Source organism: Haliotis rufescens, unplaced genomic scaffold (assembly GCF_023055435.1).
Source record: "Haliotis rufescens isolate VD_foot unplaced genomic scaffold, xgHalRufe1.0.p SCAF_3, whole genome shotgun sequence".
NCBI classification, from domain to species: domain Eukaryota; kingdom Metazoa; phylum Mollusca; class Gastropoda; order Lepetellida; family Haliotidae; genus Haliotis; species Haliotis rufescens.
The window spans coordinates 61,673,619-61,698,550 of NW_025964001.1; the positions used below are offsets into that span (position 1 = coordinate 61,673,619).

General features: G+C 39.0%; 1 protein-coding gene across 1 annotated transcript; it reads right to left on the reverse strand.

Moving 5' to 3' along the window:
* Window positions 1-38: 38 nt before the first annotated feature.
* On the reverse strand, window positions 39-24,705 carry LOC124132345 (dihydroxyacetone phosphate acyltransferase-like). Its single transcript, XM_046496229.2, has 14 exons — window positions 24,552-24,705; window positions 14,492-14,688; window positions 13,825-14,001; window positions 13,438-13,567; window positions 12,421-12,624; window positions 11,890-12,041; window positions 11,027-11,157; window positions 10,170-10,390; window positions 7,755-8,012; window positions 6,086-6,165; window positions 5,665-5,805; window positions 4,997-5,208; window positions 4,134-4,195; window positions 39-2,680 (listed from the first exon to the last, which is right to left on the reverse strand). Exons 1-14 carry the CDS (start codon window positions 24,631-24,633, stop codon window positions 2,598-2,600), a joined length of 2,130 nt encoding a protein of 709 aa, XP_046352185.1. The 5' UTR covers window positions 24,634-24,705; the 3' UTR covers window positions 39-2,597.
* Between the last annotated feature and the right edge of the window lie 227 nt (window positions 24,706-24,932).

A 24,932-nucleotide genomic window follows, 5' to 3' on the forward strand; every position in this document is an offset into this window, starting at 1 on the left:
AGTGAGTCAGTCAGTCAGTTGAGTGTAAGACCACCTTGAGCAGTATTTCAGTTATATCACAACATGTCATCTTGATGTGGGAGGAAAGCCTAAAGTGATGCAGGTCTCAGACGTGGACCACTTTTGTGAAACCCATGAGCACGGGTATGGTGCTGACTAACCTAGTAACAGAACACACATTCATAGACTTCTGTCACGCCCAAGGGATGCCACTCTGCACAGGCACTGCACTTACAACGACTGGGCCACCTGCGTCCCCAACAGTTAAGGAAACCACACAAACATGACAATCTTGTTATGTGGCAAATCAGAATTCTACTTATCCAATTCTGATGAATTCATTTTCATCACGTCATACGGTTTCAGTTTAAATTATAACTGAGTGTTGGATGCTTGGGTAGTGGAAATTTCTGACAATAAAATGTCACCACAGGACCAAATATTTCAGCATGATTTATTTTTGTCTGACTACTTCCATGTAGTGTATGCTTCTACCCTGACACAGTCGGTCACGTAATATCTCATGATGACTGGCAAAGACTCACAAGCGATGATGGCATTTAAAAAACAACTGATGTTGATATTCAAACAAGAACATAACAGAATTGGAAGAAAACATCATGTGGTTACATAGACATGATAGATAACAATACAATAACAAAAAATGTATTAAAAAAATGGATTTCAAAACTAAAATCATTTTCAAAAATGGATGCAAAATGAAGTATGACATTATAGTAATGTAGTAATATGAAAAAATTGTGGTTTTCTTTAACTTCTTTTGAGTACAATATCTTGTACTCATGAATGAAACCCGTGAAGATGCGGGGAAGAATAGGTCATCAGCATCCCATGCTTGTCGTAAGAGGCGACTAATGGGATTGGGTGGTCGCTGACTTGGCGGATGCATGTCATCGACCCAAATTGCGTGGATTGATGCTCATGATGTCAATCATTGGATTGTCTGGTCCAGACTCGATTATTTACAGACCGCCGTCATATAGCTGGAGGTGAGGTGAAATGGGGATTAATGCTGCGTTACCGATTATTGCACTAACATAGTGATATGCATGTATGTGTGTGGCTGATTGTTCTAGTCTCGCCAGGATATGCCATATTTTAGCATGGATACCCCACTCACAATATATTGACTCCAAGTGCTTGCTTAATCCTGAAAATGCCGAGCACCAGGCAGGGTAACACAATTATCTTCAAACATATCCATGAATGACCACATTTCACAATACGGTACTAATGTTGAGGTGATCACCAACGCAAGGTGGATCATCATTGCCTTAGTCTCCTCTTTATGATGCTCATCATCGTCATAAACAAAATCAGAAAACTTACAAATATTATTCAGTCACAATACTGACATGTTATCAGTCATATATACCGACAGAAGGACCAAGAAAAATAAAATACTTCAGCCTCAAAATCATGATTTCAATACTTTGTGGTATTCATATCCGTACTTAAGATCTCAATGCTGTTTTAGCAGTTGAGAGTACTGCAAATACTGGAGTGTTGTACAAAGAGTAGTTGAATGCGGTGGACGTGCCTCACTCCGGCTTCAAGCCATGTGAGAACATTTGGCAGGAACCATGACAGTTCTGGACTGGTGGGACTCCAAAGAGCCTGGATCCATGCCCACCATAGCTTTGTTTGGATCCTGGTTCCAGTGACACTCCAGTAAAAATAGCACTCTAATCAAATTCTTTTAAGATTGTTATTACCAGTTCTTGATTCGATTTGTTCCTTATGTCTCAAATAGCATCTCAAAAACTGGAAACGCCTAAAAGCATAAGACTTTGCCCTCCTCTTATATCCCCATTCATAACAGCCCCCTGATTGGATAAAATACATAGAGGCCACAAATCTATGCACAACTCCCATAGAGAAGAGATATTCTGATTGGTTGTTGGTTTCATGTTCATGAGCGAGAGAAATTCTGAGCTGGTAACAAGAGTCTGGTATTAATGACTTAGTAATGACAGAGTTTGCGATTGTGATGGCACCTCTGACACAAAGCTATGGTGGTAAATGGGTCAAGGTATTAATGACGGAAGATTGGAAGCATAATACACTTGATAATGGAGGACACTGGCCTCTCATCATATGACTTCTATTTAAATACAACTTTGTGTTTGTGTGCCGAATGTCAGTTTCACCACTGCATGATCTGCAATGCTTGAATGAATAGAATAGAACACTCAACTGTCCACAGATGAGAAATATCCCCCAGGATAAATATGCTTAGAAATGTACATATCACAGATATTGAGCCAGGTAAAATCCAAATTGACACAATTCTACCCTCCATGAACCCACTGGAGCTCCTGATTCAAGATGCTTCAGGACATAGATTTCCATACTTCCAAGACACTGTTGATGAAATGTTCCAAAATACTTCCATGTGATGCTTTCAATGCTTCCTGCACTGCTCTCAATGCTTCCTGCACTGCTCTCAATATTTCCCTGAACTGCGCTCAATGCTTCCATGCACTGCGCTCAATGCTTCCATGCACTGCCTTCCATGAATGGATTCAATACTTTCAAGAATACTGTCAATACTTCCAAGTACTTGTCACCATGGACTACAGTTTGGCGTTGACAGTGACAGTCTTGGCATCTACGTTGATGCTGACAGAGGGCAGTGGTGGAACATCAACAAATTTGGCTGAAACAGATATGAAAATTGTGTTTCATTTGGTACAAGAACAGTATCTCTGTTGCCTCTTCTAGAATATATGTAGTTGCATCAGAGTTTTACTGTATGGGAGTGTCAGACACAAGGAGTGAAACTATACATCGGTGCATTGTGAGTTTCTTGCGTTGATACGATCCATGATACGTTTTTTCGAGACAAGACGATACACTTGCTAAAACATATTACTTACTACACGTTTAATGATCCCCACCCCTTCACAGCGTGTTTGTCCATCAAATATTGCAAAATGTGTTGTAATTAGCCTTTCAAGTTCATGACTAAAACCAGCCTTTACAAACATGTGTCTTTAGCGAGCTGTTCCCTTGGAACCTGCTCTAAAATATTAATAGTCAAGAAATTTCCATGTGATCTGGCGTAAATATGACTACCGCGATACATATCGTATCGTGACATTGCTGTATCATTGCACCCCCATAAGCCATGTCTCAGATAGTTTATCGCTGGTAGTTTTATATCCCAGCTACATGACAGCAGCCTGTAAATGACTGAGTCTGGGCCAGTAAAACCAGAGATTAATATTATGTTCAACGTCCCACGCTTCAGGGGCACGATGACATGCAGTCAATCAAGACACCAAGAATGACCACCAGGGTGCCGTTGTACAAAACAACCTTAGCACTTCCACCACCGTAAGTCTATGTTAAGGTATGGGAGTTACGATCACCTCAGCGTAAAGATCGATTTGTACAACGGCACCCTGATCCATTCAGCTGCCTCTTACAACAAGTGTAGGTTGTTGGGACCTCTGCTGACCTTGAATACCCAGGTGTGTGAGGGACTCAGATAGCTGGGAGCTCTGAAGCTGGCAAGCTAGTTTGTTTTGATGTTGAAGCCTACAGTCAGGAATATATTATATAGGTTCTACTACACCAAATCAGAACCAGTTGGGACAGTGCGGTTTTCGTAGGGAGCCTTCAGTGCAGATCTAGAGATATCTGCAGGCTGTGATTGAAGGATATTCTGTAAGATGTTTATGTCTTTTAAATGTACATCCATCCAGTTATTAAAACTGACCATGTTTTTCTATATTTAGTACTGTCTTTTTCAACATGATGACTTATGCCGAATGTGACCACAGCTATTTTCATGTAGGTGACATTTGGTGCGAAACTGGGGGTGGTGTGTTTAGCTTCCTCTACTCGGAAAAGGAGCTGGCTAAGCTAGTATTTTTTTATGTTTTTATTGCTACTCTAAGGCCAAACTGTGCATACACGTCCAGATAATAGCTGTTGAATGCTTAGTTATTTAAAAAAAAAATATAACGTTACTATAGAAGTCTATGGGAAAACATTTGGTTGTGTGTAACCTGTAGCCTAGCAATATCACAGGGCCTATGAATAATTCAATCTGAGGTCAATGGACTGAGCACTGATAATGCAAGGACAGGTTCATCATCACTCACCAATTTCATCTGTGATTTTGGACAATGGAACCATGTTGGGGAAACTGTACGTCACACCATCCCTGAAACGAGCGTTGAGAATATTGAGATGATGTAGAACAGATGGAAGAGAATGTCCTAAAAATCAACTTAATTCAACAGTCAAATATACATTGAACATCAGCAACAAGCTGGAGCAGTGGCACGGGCAGGGTTCAATCTAGCTCTGGGATACCATCAGAGTTTGAAATAATATTACAACCCAACAAGACAGTCAGGCAGGTGACCCATAAATGTTGCCTGTCCATCTTCAAAGTTGCCTGCCCACATTCAGACATTATAAATCGCATCTTGACTCAGTTGAAATAATGCTAATAATTACTTGAGAATCTACAAGGAGTTATAATAAAACTGAATACATAAGTAGGCTTTAAATTATCTGCCAGACAGTCGGGTAGGTAAAGGAATATTTCATGCAGCCCGACAGAAAAGTTACCAGCCACGGGCAGCAGGAATGCATCTATTTCAGACACTTGATACCATGCCCAAATGGTTGAGTGAGTGAGTGAGTATTGTTTTACGCAATATTCCAGCTATATCATGGCGGGGGACACCAGAAATGAGCATCATACATTGTACCCATGTGGGGAATCAAACCCAGGTCTTTGGCGTGACGAGCGACGGCTTTAACCACTAGGCTACCCCACAACCCCTCCCAAACTGTCACACACTTAAAGAAACACGAAAGTCAAATGCTGAGATTGTCTTGTTGGAGAAGGCGATATATATATATATCAGATGTAATGAATTACAGCTATTGTTACCCTGCTTCTTTCAAAATGTATTTGCAAGGCCCAAGCCCTTCTGTTGACGTTTACATGTACCTTTTCTCTCTGCGGACTGCTCCCATGATGAACAGCGAGTGAAGTGCGTTGGTCATCATGTCAAGGGAGAGCACTTCGTGATATTTGGTCGTCCCGTCACGGAGGAGACGTGCACTCAACAGCTGGGATTCTCGGGTCATGACCTTTGGGGGTCGGGCCAACGGTTTTCCATTGACCCCAGGGGTCATGGATAACAGGTACCGGCACATGATCTGGTAGGGAATAATAATAATAATAATAATAATAATACTACTACTACTACTACTACTAATATGAAAATTTACTCATATTCAAGAAATATTAGATTGGTTTGATGCACAAACAAACATACTGGCATGTTGTGTGAACCGATGCTCATGAATGCATCACATGTGACGTCGTAGACCTATGACTCAAGATGCACCATTTGTCTCAAACAGGATTAGTGTGTCAAGTTTGGAAATTATGTGCAGCATATCATGATATAAAATAAAGACACTCTGACTGATTGTTAGTTTTGTCATTAATTGGTACACATTGGAAACATCTCTTCATAATGTACACACTTCTCTATATGTTTCTATGTTTTGCGTTTCTTTTGGCGTTAAGTTTATATACATGGAAGGTGTCGTTTACGGACGATCCTGCACTATCAAATCCATGTCCATCCCGACACAGATCATACCTACCCAGTAGCCGAGGATGAAGGGTTCGAACATCTGACTGTAGAAGGTGGTGCACTTGTTGGTGGATCTCTTCACCTGGACCTCACCACCCTCCACAATGACGCCACTAGTGTGGATCAGTGTGGCCAGTGCGTGGTCAAAGTCCTGCAATTACAACGGCTACTGTTAGACACTACATCAACTGGAAGGTTACAAATGTCTTCAACTGGGGAGGAAATACAACATGTATAGTACCTTGTATACCAACATTGAAAATTTAAAAATAAATTGTATATTTTTTTTATATACTTATCCTATCTCACACTATGCATTTCTTCCTTTGGTGGAGATGCCCTAGAACAAAGTTTTCAGCTTCAAAAAACATTTCACCCGAACACATCCAAGCATCACCCTGGTCATAACCAGTCATAGATCAGTGTCTCACCTGTTTGGTGTCCCCTGGCAGGAAGATGAAATCTTTGCTCAGCAGTCTCTCCAGGAAGGTGTACCCCTCAAACATCTTCTCTGTAAAACAGAGGACAAACTGTACAGAAATTGTTCCAGCTTTTAAAAATCTTAGGGAATTTAAGATTCATTGCACAAAGTGACTGTCACAACTTCCACACTTTATATTTTTGACAACTTTCTAGAACATGGTGCTGTGTGTCCTTAAAATCTGGAAGGTGCTGGGATGTGAGAAAATCAAGTCTATCAACAGTGACCTTACTGATTCAGTCAATGAAATGGATCGATGAAACCTTGAAGCCTCCATAAACACATTCCTATAGCATTGGCGTCTGACTGTCAGAGAATATTGTTTTCAACCACATCATCACGGCTGACTGTATGTACTAAAATCTGAACCAATTGTTAGTAACACAAGCAACAAGCCACACACTCGGGTAGGATGACATACAATCAGCATCAGTAGTCATATATTGTTTGTTTGTTGTTTAACACCAAACAAAGCAATATTCCTACTATTTGAAGGCAACGTGGAAACAATCGAATCTGGACAAGGCAATCAGTGATTGATGTTGTGGGCAACGATGTCCATCGCCATTGTATGAGGACAAGCTATCAACTAAGTCACTGAGCCTGACCACCCGATCCATTTGGTCGCTGGTTGCTGGGGATCCCAACAGCCCTGGAGAAAGTAGATTGTTCTGAAGCTTTTGGTACAGGTACAGAAACAATGGCATTAAATCACCTACACCTTACAAGGAGTGGACCCCTGCATGACCTCAACATTCCCACCAAGAGCAGTGTTCAAAATTAAGCATGAAAGTCAAGTGGTCCTTATCATAACTCTAGTGTTAAAAGCTGAAATTTTAGGGTGTCCTTGGCCTTAATTACATTTTCGCCAGGTAAGGGCGTTAACTAACTATAAAAGTCAACTTCCCACCTTTGCCGAACAAGACTGGAATTCCAGAGTTACATTTTGGCTTGACTAACGAGTCTATGCAGAGTCCAATCAAAATCGCGTAAAGAACTAAACATCTGGTTTGTAAACAACATGGATTTCAAAAGTGCAGATTTCGGTCGACTGCAGGATTTGCAAAGCATGTGTATCACCACCTGGGCATCGACAGACATTTTGCAAATATTTTCATGTTTTTAATCAAGGTGCTCAAGTGGTAAGACTCGTTTTATTACAATATGGATCTTGATTATCTAACAGATCGTTTATACTGGGTGCTGCCATTTTGTTTGAGGCAAATGCAGCTGACATCAGTGATGGAATCTGACTGGTCAATAGAAGGGACGTAACGTGTAATAGCCACTGGTGGCGCAACGTTCCAGCCCAGAAACTCCAGCCTAGTTTGGAAAGGGTGGGAACTGTCAGTTAACGCCCTTCCCTCGTGAAGTCGACTTAAATACTACAGCAGCAAATCTCAAGGACCCCAGGACCACCCTTAACTTCAAACACTGAAGGGGCTATCCCAACTGAGTGTGTGTGTGTGTGTGTGTGTGTGTGTGTGTGTGTGTGTGAGTGAGTGAGTGAGTGAGTGAGTGAGTGGGTGAGTGGGTGAGTGGGTGAGTGGGTGAGTGGGTGGGTGGGTGGGCAGCAGTACAACAAAGCCAGAAATATTAGAACAATATATTGCACTTACCAACCGAGAGAGTCGGTTCCTCACAGGAGTTGATGCACACAGCTATCAGGGCCACCCGGACAAACACATGCATCAGCTGGTTCCGGTACAGAGACAGCATCAGGTGCTGCGCAGCAGTCATCATCAGCTCGTCCTGGCGCTTGACGGTGGGCGGGAAGGAGACAGCCATCAGCTCCACCACATCCTCCGAGCTCACACACACAATGTTCTTGTGCAGGACAAGGTTGGCACGGATGATAGTTTCTGCATTCTCATTGGCTGAAGAAAGGATTGGAATATTACACAGATATCACACTTGAAAAAGTACTTAAAGAAAGTCTTCGAGTGATACCCAAGCAGGAGACCAGAAATAATATGCAGCCTTCAAAATTCAGAGACTACTAAATTGTGCTGAGTACAAGCAAATATCCAATAATGGTAGTCCTCCCTGGTTAGAAACAAGTGGGGGCTATAATTCTGAACCAGTTCTAAATGCTTCAATTTTGCTTCAAATTTAACTGAATAAAACTGACAGAAAATGTAACCATAGAAAACATTTGTGTCTTGTTCTCGCAGGACTAGCTCCAACCTCTGAGTACGAATAAAAAATGACAAATCTTACAAAAAAAGAATTTCTAAGGCTGAACATGTGACTAAAGATGCAATGGAATTCCCTTTTCACTGATGTCACAGTGTATCACAACCTCTTCAATATCTTGATTGAATGTATCTGGCTAAACAAGGACTTATGTTTCGAAAACCCTATGATGCTAGGCAACAACACAATAAACATGTTCACTTGGCAGTGCTTGGGGTTTACGCCACTTTCAGCAATACTCCAGCAATATTCCAGCAAGGGACACCAGACATTGGATTCACACATTGTACCAATGTCAGGAATCGAACCCGGGTCATCGGTGTGACGAGTGAACGCTTTAACCACAAGGCTACCTCACCACCCTACAGTACTTGGAATGAGGGCAAGAAGGTTAACTTTGAGATAATATTCCATGCTTCACTGACATATACAGAACAAAATTACATTCAGAAGAATTTACACGAAAATAATTGTATTTAAGATCAGGAAACGGACAAGTTCACCATTTCGCTTGTCACTAAACATATTTGAAACCAGTCAAGAACATTTGTTGATGCCAAATTTTCACTTATTAGGGAACCACTTCCTCATATATCTGTCAAGGGGAAGTTGCTTTTTACTCATTTTATTGTGTGCCTAACATTTACTTAAACTTATGTCAAACATAAACACTGACATGGGAAGATAGTGAGAGATGAAGCTAGTGAGTATGGTATTACGCCTTCTTAAACAAAACACCAGCCTTATCACAGCACAAGACACTAGGAATGGATTCTGTGTTGGGAACAGAACACAGGCCTTCATGTTTGATGAGCCACAACTTGAACCAACCACAGAAGCATTATTGTGTATAAGTGAGTGAGTTTGGTTTAATGGCATATGTCCGTCATATCAAGGTGTGTGAGCTTCATGTGGGAGGTAAGTGATGCAGGACTTTAATCTTTTGATATTCACCACTTTGGTGAAACCCATGAGGACAGATATGGCACAGAAAACCAAGAAACAATCAGAATGAAATCTGGATTCAATCCCACAATCAGAGGTTTCTGACAAGCCTAAGGGACACAACTCTGCACACAAAACCCCAGTTCCTTAGATTTTCGGGCCACCTGTACCCCTGGCCAGTGTCTAAGAGATTTTGCTTAGTGCTGTATTTCACTACACTGCAACAGCTTTTATTATGGTATGCAAAGACTTTAGCCATATTCACTGGTCGAGTGGCAGTCACATGTTATTCGATGAAAATGCATATTCACTCAAGTCAGTTTTGATAACTTACTAAAAATAAAATTGGAATTATCAGGAAATGGTATTCCCCAAACCTAAGCCAATCATATTCCCGTTGGTTGGAACATTGTAACATTATTTCATCTAACATTGTCTGATGTGTTGTCTCTTTCTCCATAAAATAACACAATTATAGACTTTGTATGAGGTCATTACCTGTATTTATGATCCTGGAGAAAAAAAAGCAAGCAACATAACTTCATCTTTGGTCAATATTACTTTTCCCATTACCATAAAAACAGGTATCATACAGTGTCTATAATTGTATAGTGTGACGTACACAGCCAGGTATTGGCCTCATAGAAAGTCTATAATTGTTTAGTATTGACCTCATACAAAGTTTATAATTGTTTGGTATTGACTTCATAGAAAGTCTATAACTGTATAATATTAACCTCATAGAAAGTCTATAATTGTTTAGTATTGACCTCACTAGAAAGTCTATAATTGTATAATATTGACCTCATAGAAAGTCCATAATTGTACAGTGTGCCATACATGGCCAGGTACTGACCTTAAATAAAGTCTATAAACTGAATATTGTGACATACATGGCCAGTCGATATATGCTCCCAGGCTGGATGCCTGTCTCTTCAGCCAGTCCACTTCTCTCACCAGCTGTCTGACCGACACACCATTGGGACTTTGCATCAAGACTGCAGCGATCAGGGACCAGGGGGAGATAACCATGTTTTTCTGATGCTGCAACACAATGCTGTGCCCGAAACGCTGCAGGAGTCGTTGCTCCTCGGTTGTCAGACTTGCAATGTACCTGCAGAGTGAGTGAGTGAGTGAGTGAGTGAGTGAGTGAGTGAGTGAGTGAGTGAGTGAGTGAGTGATTGAGTGAGTGATTGAGTGAGTGAGTGAGTGAGTGAGTGAGTGAGTGAGTGAGTGAGTGAGCGAGCGAGCGGAGTTTAATGCCGCGTTGAACAGTATTCCAGTAATATCATAGCGTCGAGAGACATAGTGTAGACATTACATCAGACGAGGGACAGTGTCAGCAATAACCCAAGTCATGATCGTACAATGATACTCTAGACCAGGTCACTGCTAAGACTTGGGATTAGGATGTCTTCTCGTATATTTCTGTGTCATACTTTAAGTCAACCTACCGCCAATATAAAGCAATGAAGCAGAGAATCATAGACATAAAGTCAAAGAAAAAGTGAACCAAAATATTTTCTTTTTCCTATGTGTATGAAATATTTACAAAACTGAAGTACCTTGAGTGTGCATTATAAGGTCATATCTCTAGATTAGTTGTTTCTCAATTTCAGTCATCAAAAATTCAGTCTGAAAATAGAATCTTTTTACTTGTATATTGTCAGGCAGATTTTTTCTTCTTCTGATAAGACTCCTATGAGAACCACACAAGTTACCAGCCAGTGTGTAATATCTGTTGACTCACCTCGGAGCCAGATTGTGGGAACTTCTATCCAACTTCCCATCAGCAAATTTTCGTATCGAGACCGGCTCACCAAAGAAAATATGTACATTGCCAAAATCTTCAGCTAAAATGCTTCTAGCTTTCAAAAGACCCTGGAAATAGAGTTAGTAGACAGATGTCAGTTATTATTTTGATCATAACAGAATGCTTACTATAGTCTCTGCTCATACACAGACTATTTCTCTGCTCATCTTCCTGAGGCAAGGGCATTAACTGCCTATAAAGGTCCAGTTTCCACCCTTCCAGAACTAGGCTGGAATTCCGGAGTTACATTTTGGCTGGACTAATGAGTCCAAGCATAGTCCAATCAAACTCGCGAAACGAACTAGACATCCAGTTAAAAAACAACATGGATATCAGCGTGCAGATTTTGTCCAACTGCAGGATTTACAAAGCATGTGTGCTGCCAATGGGGCGTCGACAAATGTTTTGCCAATCTTTTCATGTGCTCAAGTGATTTGATGCACTTCGCAGGGTAAGACTCGTTTTATTACAATATAGATTTTGATTAGCGATCAGATCGTCTTGACTGGACACCATTTTGTTTGAAGCAATTGCAAGTGATATGAAAAGTGGAATCTGATTGGTCAGAGGTACATAGAAGGGACATAACTTGTAATAGTGACTGGTGGCGGTACACAGGAGCCTGGAAATTCCAGCCTAATTCAGCAAGGGTGGAAACTGAACTTTTATAGTCAGTTAATGCTCTTTGCCTCGGAAAAATGTTCTCTGCTACACTTGATGTAGAAGTATGTACTTTCTCATAAACATGGTAAAATCAAGGACATGGTGACTATTCGTGTTTGTATATCTGCAGTACTTACAGAGGTAGACTCCTTCGGTTTGGGGACTCCAAGCAGCTCATATGCATAGAGTGACTCCTCCAAGATGCGGTCGTAGCTGACACTGACGGGGATCACCATGATGTCGGGGATGTGTGACTTGAAGTACGGCTCCAGCGCCGCCGATAACATACCTGGTGACCAAACAATGGCAAGCCACAGGTGTTACAGCAAATTCATCCAATTCACTCAGCAGAGTATACACAATAACTACAAGTAGACTCAGAATCATGAATCTTGATTATGTGGATAACTAGATACTGACGATTTATCCTTTCCTGATCATCAATGGATTTCTGATCTAGTCGTTTATTAAAAGAAACCCAGGTATGTATATGCTTCTGGCTTTTTACTTGAACCCACTTAGACGACTGGGCCAACCATGCCCCCCAAGTGGTTGATATTATGAGCATCAGCCAAAGTTGTAGGAGTACAAACAATCAACCAAGTCATCAAAACTGACCACCAGATCCAATTAAGTTACTTCTAACAACAATCAATAGAATACCTCACCAAATTTTGGAGGGTACGACTTGGAGGTCCTGCTCCTTGTCCCCTCGACATAGAACTCGATGGGGTGGTCGCCGTTACAGATCTGAGTCTGTACATACTCCGTGAATATCGCCCAGTACAACTGGTCGTCACCGAAGCTGCGACGGATGTAGAAGGCCCCAGAGTTACGCAACAACAGCCCCACAAACTTCATGCCCATGAAATCTGGAGACGGAAACATTACATAGAGTACTGTAGGGCAAAACAATCAGACTGCAGGTTAGTACTGGTGTACCTCCCTCACAGTATCATCTCCGTGTATCCATGACTACAAAATGGCAGCATCTGATCATACTGAGCAATATTTATTTTAGGCCACACTTTTTTAATTTTATGTTTCACAGATCTATTACAGCTTTTCCACATAAGGTCGATAATTTTTTTTATAAGAATAAATAGCTATGTCAATCATTCATTAACTGATATCAGTGTCATTCTGCTGTAGTTTTAAACTGCAACTGACTTCTTTAATCACTGACAGTGATGTAGACATGGAATTTATATACAACATTTTAAATTGTAGAAGAGGGTCTATATTACAAGCGGGAGACAAAATATATTAATTTATTTCTTTTCCAGCTGCTTTTCAGGAGGGTTGGCGGGCCCATGAAACGAAAAATAAAAAATGTGTGGCCTGAACCAGTGTCAATCACTGTCAAACACTTAGCTCTCAATATATCGCAATACGCATCACAATACATATACCTATATTGCAATAAATTGCAATACAATTGTTTTGCCAATACACAGCCCCCCAAAAGAACCATGATATTAGCTCAAATATCAAAAACTGGAAAATGGAAGGAGCTCATGAGAGTAATTAATGCACTAAACTAGCTGTACCTTAACACCGAACATAAACAGGCAGTTCCTAATGGAATTAATATAGGCTGCACTTTACATGTTGTAAATATTTGATACACTGTGATGTAAAGATTGGATGGTAGACTGAGGAAGCAGTGATGGGCAGACACATACCCATGGCGGAGGCGATGACAGGAAGGGGGAGGTCGTAGCTGAAGAAGACGTAGGACATGAGGAGGAAGTCCATGTAGCTGCGGTGGTTTGGCATCAGTAACACCGGGTACTCCTTCATCACGCTCCGCACCTGCACACAATCGGGGAAAACACTAAAGACAAATATTATAATTTGTTCTTATCCTAAGGTTACCATGGTTACCACAACCTAATTGTGAAATTGTTGACTAACAAAAATGCAGAGAACATTTGACATATGATTCACAGAGTTTCAGTTGAAAGATGTCTGAAATCTGAATATTAGTAGAGAAGTCCATCACAACCTTTAAATAAAATGATAATAAAACAGGTGAAATGTGGTCATTTTAATCTGTTGACATCACTCACCCTCTGAACCCCTTCCTCGTTGATGTAGATCCGTCGATACAGCTGCTTGAGCGTCTTAACCAGGAAGAATGCGAAGCCCCGGATAGCCCCCATCCTGAGAGTGTGTGCCATCTCCTCCAGCACCGCCTCAGCTTGCTCCGTCACCTCCGACACCGGCAGCTGGGTCTCCTGACACACCTAGTGGGCGAGCGAGTGAGTATGGTTTTAACGCTGCCTTTAATAGTGCAGGGCTCCATTGTTTTAGCCACTGAATATTTACTTGCATGTTATCATTCAATTTGGGTGTTGATAGTTTTCTTTGGGTATTCAATACATTTTTAATCTATTTGGTCCATGACAGATTAACTATAGTCACATGAAAAAAGCTGGTTGTTCTTTAACTTGTTCTGAGTACTACATAAACTTGATAAGCTACAATTTTTACAGTCAAATTCCACACCTGATTAGCATGTATTACAACAGTTTGGACCCGTGAAGATTCGGGGTGGAATAGGTCTTCAGCAACCCATGCTTGTCGTAAAAGGCAACTATGCATGCCGTACGAGGCGAATAAGGGGATCTGGTGGTCAGGCTCGCTGACTTGGTTGAAGCCCCAACAGTCCCCACTACTGACAAGGAAATGGCAAATCAGATTCATTAAACATGTTACAGAGAAGCGGAAGTGCACCTGATCAATCGCATATTTCACTCTGTCACTCTTCAGCACATGTTCTTTAATCTCTTCATGGGATCGTGGTTTGTTCAGTTTAAACTGTGGAGTGTCTCTTGAACGTAACACAAACTTGACATCACTGGTGTGTCGCCTGTCTTCCAGTGAGTCTGTGAACATGTCCTTGTGTTTGGCCGACACAAGCTTGGGGTCATCTGAAAAACACAACATAAAGATTAAACAGGTTAAAACTGGTACAGTCAGCGTTTGAAATAATTTTAAAATCCAACAAGATAGTCGGGCAGGTGACCCATAAATATTGCCTGACTGCATTTGATTTAGACATAATAAAAAAATTTAAATCGCAAAAAAATAAATAAATCGTGTCTTGATTCAGTTGAAATAATATCATTACTTGAGAGACCATGAAGAGTTGTAATACAACTGAATACGTAAGTAGTCTTAAAATTATCTGCCAGGCAGTCGGGGAGGTGGAGGAAAATTTCATGCAGCCCAACAAAAAAGTTACCAGTCATGGGCAGGCAGGCCGGCAGTTATTTCGGACACTGGGTATAGTGGATTCCTTGTTCAATAAAGTATGTAGGTTATACCTAGTGTATGAATTAGTCTACAAAGTTCACTGGCCAGGCATGCTCGTTAACAATAATGTTGCAACCCTTCTTCATATTTTACTGGCCCTACTTTACGCCTACAGCCTACATGTATCCATAAATTGTCTCTACTTTGTACGGCCTACATATTTTGTAGTTTGGACAGTGACATTTTGATTGCTCCCAGAATTTCACTTCACAGAAAATGATGAACAACCTCCACATGTGATCATCTTCCCGAGGCAAGAGAGTTAACTGACTTTAAAAGTCCAGTTTCCACACTTGCCGAACTAGGCTGGAATTACTGGGCTCGATCGTAGCGCCACCAGTGGCTATTACCAGTTATGTCCCTTCTGAGCCGTGATAAAACGGGTCTTACATCGCGAAACGCATCAAATCACTTGAGCACCTTGATTAAAAACATAAAAAGATTGGTATAATATCTGCTGACAACAAGTTGGGGGTGCACATGTTTTGCAAATCCTGCAATCGACCGAAATCTGCATGACAATTTACGAACCGGATTACAATTTCAGTGCGTGATTTTGATTGGACTATGCATAGACTCGTTAGTCCAGCCAAAATGTAACTCCATAATACCAGCCTAGTTCGGCAAGGGTGGAAACTGGACTTTTAGAGTCAGTTAACTCACTTGCCTCGGGAAGATGACATGTGATATGGAGACCACCATTTGCAACAAGTATTAACATAGCCTGGAGACCATTATACTGAACAATGGTATAGCTGATTGGCTGCTTGGTACACAATGTCTGTCTGCTTGTGTTGGTTCTTTGGACTTTCACCACATTGCAATAATCATGATAATGCATGTACATGTACATCAGTCATAATCAGTGTATAGAAAAAAGACCAGTTTACAACTTTGGGTGGGTTTCCGATAAAGTACGAAATGAAAACAAAATGACAAAAGACTTTGCCATTAAATGTCACCTCAACTGCCATGATGATTCGTAGGAATAAATATGTATTGACTAGAATTTTCAACTAGACAGTCGAGCCAGTTTTACGTAAATGTTAATAGCCCAATTTAAAAGTCACTGGCATTTGGCTAGTGGGCAGGCAAATATTTCAAACACTGGTTATTCCACATGACTCTTCTACAACTAAACTGCTTGACATCATTAATGGACGTTATTTCATAGATTGTCATGAGATGGAAAGTGAGGAAGGGTTGACCTTGTTCCAACTTTCTTAATCAATCAAAAACAATAAAATAAAGAAAATATTAAATAACTTAAATTTTCAACATGTTAAACATATTTTTGTGTGCTTTTTCAAACTTGTGATTTGGCTAGTCTATTATCGTGGTTATCTAATAACAAACCCACCAGGCAAATAGTTTCTAACTGATAAGTTTAAGTCACACTTTTAACATGCTAGAGCGGCATGAGAACCGAGCCTGGTTCATCTACACATTGAGTGACATGTGTTATATAGCCATCAGGGGACATGAGCTACTTGAGATACACATCTGACATATATCCCACTATCTACACAGCTCATGTTAGGCATACAAAAGCCATGCAGAAACTCGGCTTCACACTGATGAACCTTTCAATGCACCAAGACACAGCAAGGTCACAGCTTTTAATTAGTCTGAGGGTAACCAGATCTGGGTTGTATAGGACAGAAATATTGTATCTCAGACAAACCAATAAAGCAGGCAATTTTACAAGATTCTGAATGCCCCTGGCAATAAAATTATGAAAAAAAATCATTATTGTGTAAAAAAGTGCAATTCTTGTTTATTATTTTTAACAAGAGGTATTCTAACATGATTTGTTGGTTTGTTTGTCAATTGACGCCGCACTCAGCAATATTCCAGCTACATGACGGTGGACTGTAAATAATTGAATCTGGACCAGACAATCCAGTGATTGACATCACGAGCATCAATCAACGCAATTGGGTTATGATGACATGCATCAACCAAGTCAGCGAGCCTGACCACTCGATCCCATTCGTCGCCTCTTACAAGCATAGTTGCCTTTTGCGACAAGCATGGGTTGCTGAAGACCTATTCTAACCCGGATCTTCATGGGTTATTTTTTAACATGAGATTGGATTAAAACCCCTTCCTATTTATTGGTCCTGTTGTCAGTGAAATTTGGGTTATATCTACATAATCTAGCCATAATATTAGTTATTAGTTATTGATAGTAACATGAAATGGGAACTTATAATTTCGATTTTGGATTTTTAAATGACATTTGCCATAGACTTGGGGCCGAATATCAGCCTCTGAACATGTCTCGATAAATCCCTGTAAAACAGTATGACTAATTTAATTGTAGCATGAAAGAAAAACTAAACTGATATTCTATTCTGCAAAGAAACTACAGACTGGACCATTTCAGATATATTTTCACAGTGTTCACTAAATCACTAAGGTTTGTTTTAGAAAATGAAAATCACCAGGGCCCATTTGCACAAAGCAATCTTAGCACTAAGACTATTGTAAGCCTATGTTAAAGTATGGGAGTTACAATCATCTTAGTAGCGCTAAGATCGCTTTGTGCAAGTAGGCCCAGTTATTTTAAATATTATTAGTAGCTTCAGCATGTTCAGAGCATGTGGACTGTTAAGCCAAATGTTTTTGTTTGAAATCAAGCATTGTTAGCCGTGCCACTAGTTCAAGTCTAAGTCCTAGTGGAAAACCATTTTTACATTAGCATATGACAACTCTTTCAAAGACCGTTATTACTGACTTAATTCAAAAACTTAATTTCTAACTCAGCTGGGTCTTAAACACTAGGATACCCCACCAAGCTCTGACAGAAGTATCAGCTGAGATCTGCTACTTTGTACATTTTGTACATGTTGTTTGAGAAAAATGTTTCAGGAAGCTGGTAAATAATAACAATTTAATAATGGTTAATAACTTCTTATTATATTTTAGAATACTCAATCATTCAACACCACCTGTTGCAAGAACTAGACTTGTCACAATCAGTTGATATTATCAGCACAGCTTGGCAGAAAAAAAGATCAACAGCTTTGTCACACAATATAAATCAATCTTTGGCTGTATATACTGTATGATACATAATTATGATTATGTGACTGAAGCTTTAATACTGCAAATATTATTATTATTATTATCATTATTATTGATAATGTGACTGAAGCTTTAATACTGCAAGTATTATTATCGTATTTGACGTAATAAGCGCCCCGCTCTAATAAGCGCCCACGGCGACATTTGCTAAGATATTGGCAAGTGAAAAATCCCAATTAGCACCCCTTCCGATTGATCAATGTACACAGGACATTTATTTGCATATAATACACACTCATGTGTTATATGCACCCTTAATTAAGGGCAATTAAATTCTGGAAAAATATATCTGTCGTACATAATCATTTCAGGCTGTCAGAATACGGTATTATTATTATCATTATTATTCAGGAAGTTTGACTTGACATGTTTGATGCCTGGGGCAGAATGACTGAACACCCAATGCATTACAAAGCATGCTAAAAACTGGACGAGTGAGTGAGTGAGTTGGGTTTTATCGCCGCTTTTAACAGTATTCCAGTTATATCGCGGCATGTCAGCTTATTGTGGAAGGAAAGCCCCAAGTGATGTAGGTCTCAGACGTTTACCACTTCGGTGAAAGCCACAAGCACAGGTATGGTGCTGACAAACCTAGAAACATAATCAGGACAAACCGGGATTCGAACCCGCAATCATAGGTTTCTGGCATGCCCAAGGGATGCCACTCTGCACAGCAAATCGTGGTGCCTTAGACGACTGTTTTTAGTCCAATCTTTGCTGAAAAAATGCCCTTAAATGGACTTTGGCATTCTAACATGTGCAGAATTAATATGAGCACTTCAAACACCCCAGAAAGCAGGAACCCCAGAACTGCAGTTGATCCAAAGTTTGCTGTGGCACCTAATACTTTATTGTATCAGGTAAAACTACATTGTTAAAGCTCTGCACGCTAACGTCGAACCCATTCGACAGATGTGTCCATCCCCGTGCATCTGATGTCGAACCCATTCGACAGGCGAATAGCATAGCAACACCCCAAAATAAAACTCGCCATATCTATTTACCAAGAAGGCTTTGCGTAACATTTAAATTACGTATGACATGCATAAATGCCCAGCTTGCTCAATATCAAAACGTTCAGTCATTTATTTACCTCAAAAAGAAAATATCGCGAGTTAAAAATGTTTCGGCCAAACTTCTCGACAAATAACTACCAGAAACGGCCATTGTTGACTTTTGGCACTTCACGTTGAGCGGCATGCAGTCCGATATTTTCTTTATAATTTCATCATTTTTCCTATTCGATCATATTTTTTTGTTTGCTGACGAAAGGAAAACACTCATGTTCCTTTATTTCTAAAAATTAGCAACTTTCGTGTAACTAATTGTAAACAAAAACAATCTGAATCGTAACATCATCGATTGGATGGAACTTGTACGATCATGGCAACGGCGGTAAACAAACAACTCCACATGCATAGTTATCCCGTTAGACTATTACAATCATTTTGTTACATCTAACTTAATTTTCTAGAATTATTGACACGTATGTATAAAACTTTGTGAAAAGAATTTCATTTTTAAAGAGTTTGCAAATGATTTCGTTTGAAAAACTTTCCGACACATTGACAAGCCGACAAACGTCAGTGATACGTTTGGGCGTGGCCTAACTCGGGATTTGTTGAGTTGATCAAAGTCAACAAACACTGCGAAAAATGACAAATATTGGATGATACGCAAAATCTGAACTGATATACATTCTAGGTTAACCATTCAATAGCAAAATAATGCATTTTACGAGAAATAATCAAAATACTTGCAATTTTAGCTATCATTTCTGAAACCGGAAGCACGTACCGCATGTGACACATGGAAGCAAAATATGCAAACGTTGGTAAGCTATCATAAAGAAACTCCGAAATAGATTCAAATTCAAAAGAAAATACATAATTGACTATTTTTCGTCAACTATTTACTATTTATTGATCTGGAGAGCAGTGTTCACTCCTATTTGCTTCATATTTCTTCGTGATTGTCGCCATCAAATGTGTAAGTCTAAATCCGAAACCGTAATGGATTTCACGCTCGATGATTTTAATTTTAAAATATTTTCTAAAAACGAACGCAACGGAGAGCGATACAACGTATTGATATGCCATAATAATAACATAATATTATTATTGGTCTAACATTACAAAAAGAACAATTTAAATATTAAAGATGTTGTTGAAAACTTTCTGAGAACCTCCCGTCCTCTGAACCGATAAAAGTTTGGTACACAACGAGATAGGCTAGTGTAAATATATATAGATTCTAGGCTCCTATATATGTGATTTTGTACCCAAAACAAATTGAATTGTACCCAAAATACTTTGTGAATTTGTACCTAAGAAAATAAGACAATAATCTATAATTATATTTATGTTTTCATGTAGATGAACAGAACACATAACAAAATATTTCATCAAGTTCCAAATATGATTATGACTGTGATCCTTGAAATTGATTGTTTAGTGTTGAGAGAAAATTGACGTCTTGTCACTGAAGGACACAGTTAAGTTGGTTAAACCTAAGTTAGAATGAATTGTTTTGATAGGAAAGTGATATTATGTTAAGTTTAAGACACAAAATTAATGTATATCTTTGAAATAATTCTAGGTAGATCTACAAAATCACATACCCATTTGGGTAACAAATTACTAGAAATTTTGGGTACAAAAGTCACCACTGTACATTTCAACTGATTTTCGTGAATCAATGGGATAAAAAAAGATTCGTCTGAATGATTCCTTTCCTCATTTTTTAAGACAAGAATTTGTTTTACATAACAAAACAGGCAGATCTACACAGATCACGTTTAGTCCTAAAAATGTGAAAAATATGGACACCTCGGAAATGAGGGCTTATAAGGTTATAATTCTACCTAACTAGTCACATGGTTTGACTTAGATCTAGGTCTATCTAAGAAAGACCTTATGAAAATCTTTTTTTAATTTTTTTATGACACTGACATTTCTGGAACTTACACAAAGAGTGTTCAAGGAAAGACAGATATGTTTTTGAATGAAAATATTACTTTCTTTATAATTCTTTTTTCATGATGACAGGGGAACTTTTATACACACCAGCTGAGGAAGTTGTGATACTGTGATTGCATGCAAAGAAAAAACAGGTTGGAAGCAGTACCTGTATGTATAAAATAGACCACATAAGGTGAACAAAAGTAATGGATTGGCTGACTGGAAAAAATACATCTGGCAAGGGTAAACATGTACACAGGCATGTTTCTTTTCATTCCAACCAGAAGACTGAGATGGCATTTTCTAAGAAACCTATGGCAAACTTACCAGCTCATGTGCCACCATGGTTCTTGTGATTAAACAAACAAAAATGTCATGTACTGTTACAAGTACTGTTACTGTAATTAAATTAAATTAGTTCCTATTAAATTATATTTCAGAATTGTTTTATTTGGAAACAAACCACATAATGCACAAGATTAATGTCCATATGAGTTTAGTATCGTACTGTATGTATATGTTAAGGCTCTGATTTCTTCATTATTCATGGAATACTAAATTAAAATGATGACATCAGAGAGTTACTTATTCACATAGTTGATTTTCAGAGTGCAAGATAATAATTGTTGAATAAATATGTTTAAACTAAAGATAATAATTGAAGTTTGATCAGTTACACTGTGCTGATGCAAAGACTAATATTTACTGTCCCCACACACCATCATTGTGGGAAAAATAACTATTAAATACAACTTAAAATTTTAAAACCTATAAACAGCTGTAAATAATTAAACAATTACAAATCTATCATCAATACGCAATCATGGTGGTCTTCATATTTTTGGAATAAATTTAGAAATCCTTCGTGTAACTGTTCTAAAATCATGCTAGAATCTATGAATGTATTCCCTAAAGGAAAACTATCCTAAATGTAATGTGGAACTAACACCGAAAATATGTACGTAGCATTTTATTGCTTATATGTACCCTATCATATTCAGCAACGCGGGGATGTTATTTTGAAACACGTTTTGTCAAGCCCATTTTCGCGCACCTGTTGTTGAGGGTGATCTTGCTGATCGACGATATCCATAGACGTATTACGTGGGATACACTTGTTGTAGTGAAACTTATCAGCGTGTACATCACAGAAATATGAATCACAACATTAAATGATGATTCTTAAATATCAACAGAAGTTCAAATAAAAGATACCGAGAAACTTGCATGTGGCATGTTGATTTATCGTCTACCGTTTCCGGGTCACGGGAGCATGCAAGGTCAAACGGATTAACTAATACGCGAATTATATCGTCAAAGTCACATTTTTATTTCATGTTAGTGGCGATTACTGATACTGTGTATCGACTTATGTTTTTGCTGTATGTGATAGGCGAACTATTTCAAAATTTACTGTAATTGTTTTGTTTCGAAAGCTTATCAGCAGACTACCCCTGTCTGTGACATCACATCCGGTGACCTATGCACTTATTGAAATAGTGCTGTCAGAATTCACGATCTTTATTTTCATTTTTCTCTCGTCATATTTATTGGAATATGACGAATAAAACATTCTTCGATTGAGAATATCGTCAACTTTCGCCAAGTTATATTTTTAAAGGCAATGTAAACTTTGTTGATATTAAAATAGCAATAAGTTATGCGGAGGTCGAGCGAAGCGCGCCATGTTTGATTTTAGGACGTCTGCTAGCATCATGACACGGGTTGTTTATTTTTGTATATCGTAAATATTCAACCAAAACGCTTGAAATTAGGATTAGTGAATATTTATAAGTCATTAATTGTTTCCTGCAAATTTTATAACATGACACGTCAGATTAACCCGAATATTCGTATTTCTGCAACCGACATGATGACCTCGAAAATTAAGTTATTTTTCTGTTTAACGTTTAGATAATAAATTCACTGAAATGGTTCCTAATTTACCATCGCGCTGTTATTTGCTGATAAAAAAACCCCGAATCTTTACTCAATTAAAATTAAGATATCGGAGATATGATTATTGAAATCAATTTGCACAAATGTTACGATATTAAAAGGTTCCTAGCATGAAATGCAAACCACCTTCAATAACGCAATTCAGGTAAGTTCAAGAAAATTTACAAATTTTGTGTTCGCTTTGGTCTTAACCTTGGTATGATTGAAAACATCGGGATATTTTTATATAGTATTGTGTAGTTTTCTATCAGGAATAAATGTGCAAAATATTTCTTCAAATGGCCCTTGTTTAATGAGGCACCGACTGTTTGAAATCACCCACGCTCTTTAGAGCGCCTTATGCTAAAATTAATCCAGCAGGCAGGGGTAAGAAGTGTGAAAATAATTCAGCAGGCTAAAGGTTAACAGAGAAATACACAAATGATGACAAATTAAGTGAAATGGATATTGAAATAACTAGAATAAATACAAAACATTCTAAAGACGCAAAGCTGAATTAAACAAATACCGTATTCGACGTAATAAGCGCTCAGGGCGCTCTCAAAATTAGAAATAGGGAACTCTTATTAGAATTGTAGTGATTTTACTTCCGCGAACAATATGGGGATTAACTGCCCTGATGGTTTCGCCAATTAATAGTATGATCGTCCGGCACGATCTGCGTAGTGTTATTCTAAAATGCGGTCCGCGACTGTTAGCTAAGAACTAGGGATTTTACCTTTCTCGAAGCTTCGTTGCAGACGATCCCTTTTCCGGCAGCGCTCGGCCACGTGCACCTCGGCCTCGGCTGCCCGAACACTTCCGAGGGAAACCGAATGTCTCCGACGGAAGTAGAGATCGTCTCACACAACACTATATTATTTTGGTGAAAAAAAACAGAGTTGAAAGATAAATTTCGTGGTTTATGCTGACAGCCTGAAATGTTTATGTACGACAGATATATTTTTCTAGAATTTAATTGCCCATAATTAAGGGTGCATATAACACACGAGTGCGTATTGTACGCGAATAATTAAGTCTTGTGAACATTGATCAATCGGAAGGGGTGCTAATTGGGATTGGTCACTAGCCAATATATTAGCGAATATCGCCGTGGGCGCTTATTAGAGCGGGGCGCTTATTACATCGAATACGGTAATACAAACATAGCCTTGGTCACAAACACAATACGGAAATCTGATGTAAGACACCTGTAGTGTAATATGCAGATAATGCACGTATTATTCACAAGATCTATGCACAAAATATACATCATTATCTGCAGCTATGTGAGCATGGAGAGACGTCAGTAATCCACGTGAGTAGACGCAGATTTCGCTGCCAAGAAACGCTCTTTAACGCTAGTCATAACAGACATTATTACAGCAATTTTGGCAAACACCGGTCGCTCTCACTCGGTGAAACTAAACTTCTTCTTTTTTGATCTGTTGACACCTCCAACACTAAATGCCAGAGATTATTCACTTTACCTTTCTTTATCCAGGAATTCCGTGACTGGTCTGCCATGGTTTCATATACCGACGTGATCAGTTGATAACTTATATACTGCATTTACATGCATCAAAACACTTCACGTACAACCCTACCGTCAATTCCTGACCATTGGCCACTAACATCGCCTGACACCGGTATATACTATTTACCATCCAACAAACGTACAACCCATATTCCAGAAAAGCGTCTGTTGACATTGACTAACTTAGAAAACTACTTTAATTGTTTTGTGAGAGAAATAGTCAGAGCATCTTTCAAATAAAAACATTGTTTCCATTTATTTAAATATATTTATGGTCCATGAATAGATGAAGTAATCAAAACAAACATGACACAAGGAAAGCTTGATCACGAAG

Bases quoted from the DNA above. Each gene is read 5' to 3' on its own strand.
- LOC124132345 (XM_046496229.2), bottom strand. From the start codon at position 24,633: ATGCAGTATATAAGTTATCAACTGATCACGTCGGTATATGAAACCATG. The intron at 14,689-24,551 runs GTAAAGTGAATA...TGTGTTTTTCAG, and splicing joins GAATTCCTGGATAAAGAAAG to ATGACCCCAAGCTTGTGTCG. The intron at 2,681-4,133 runs GTGAGTGATGAT...TATCTGTTTCAG, and splicing joins CAAAATCACAGATGAAATTG to CCAAATTTGTTGATGTTCCA.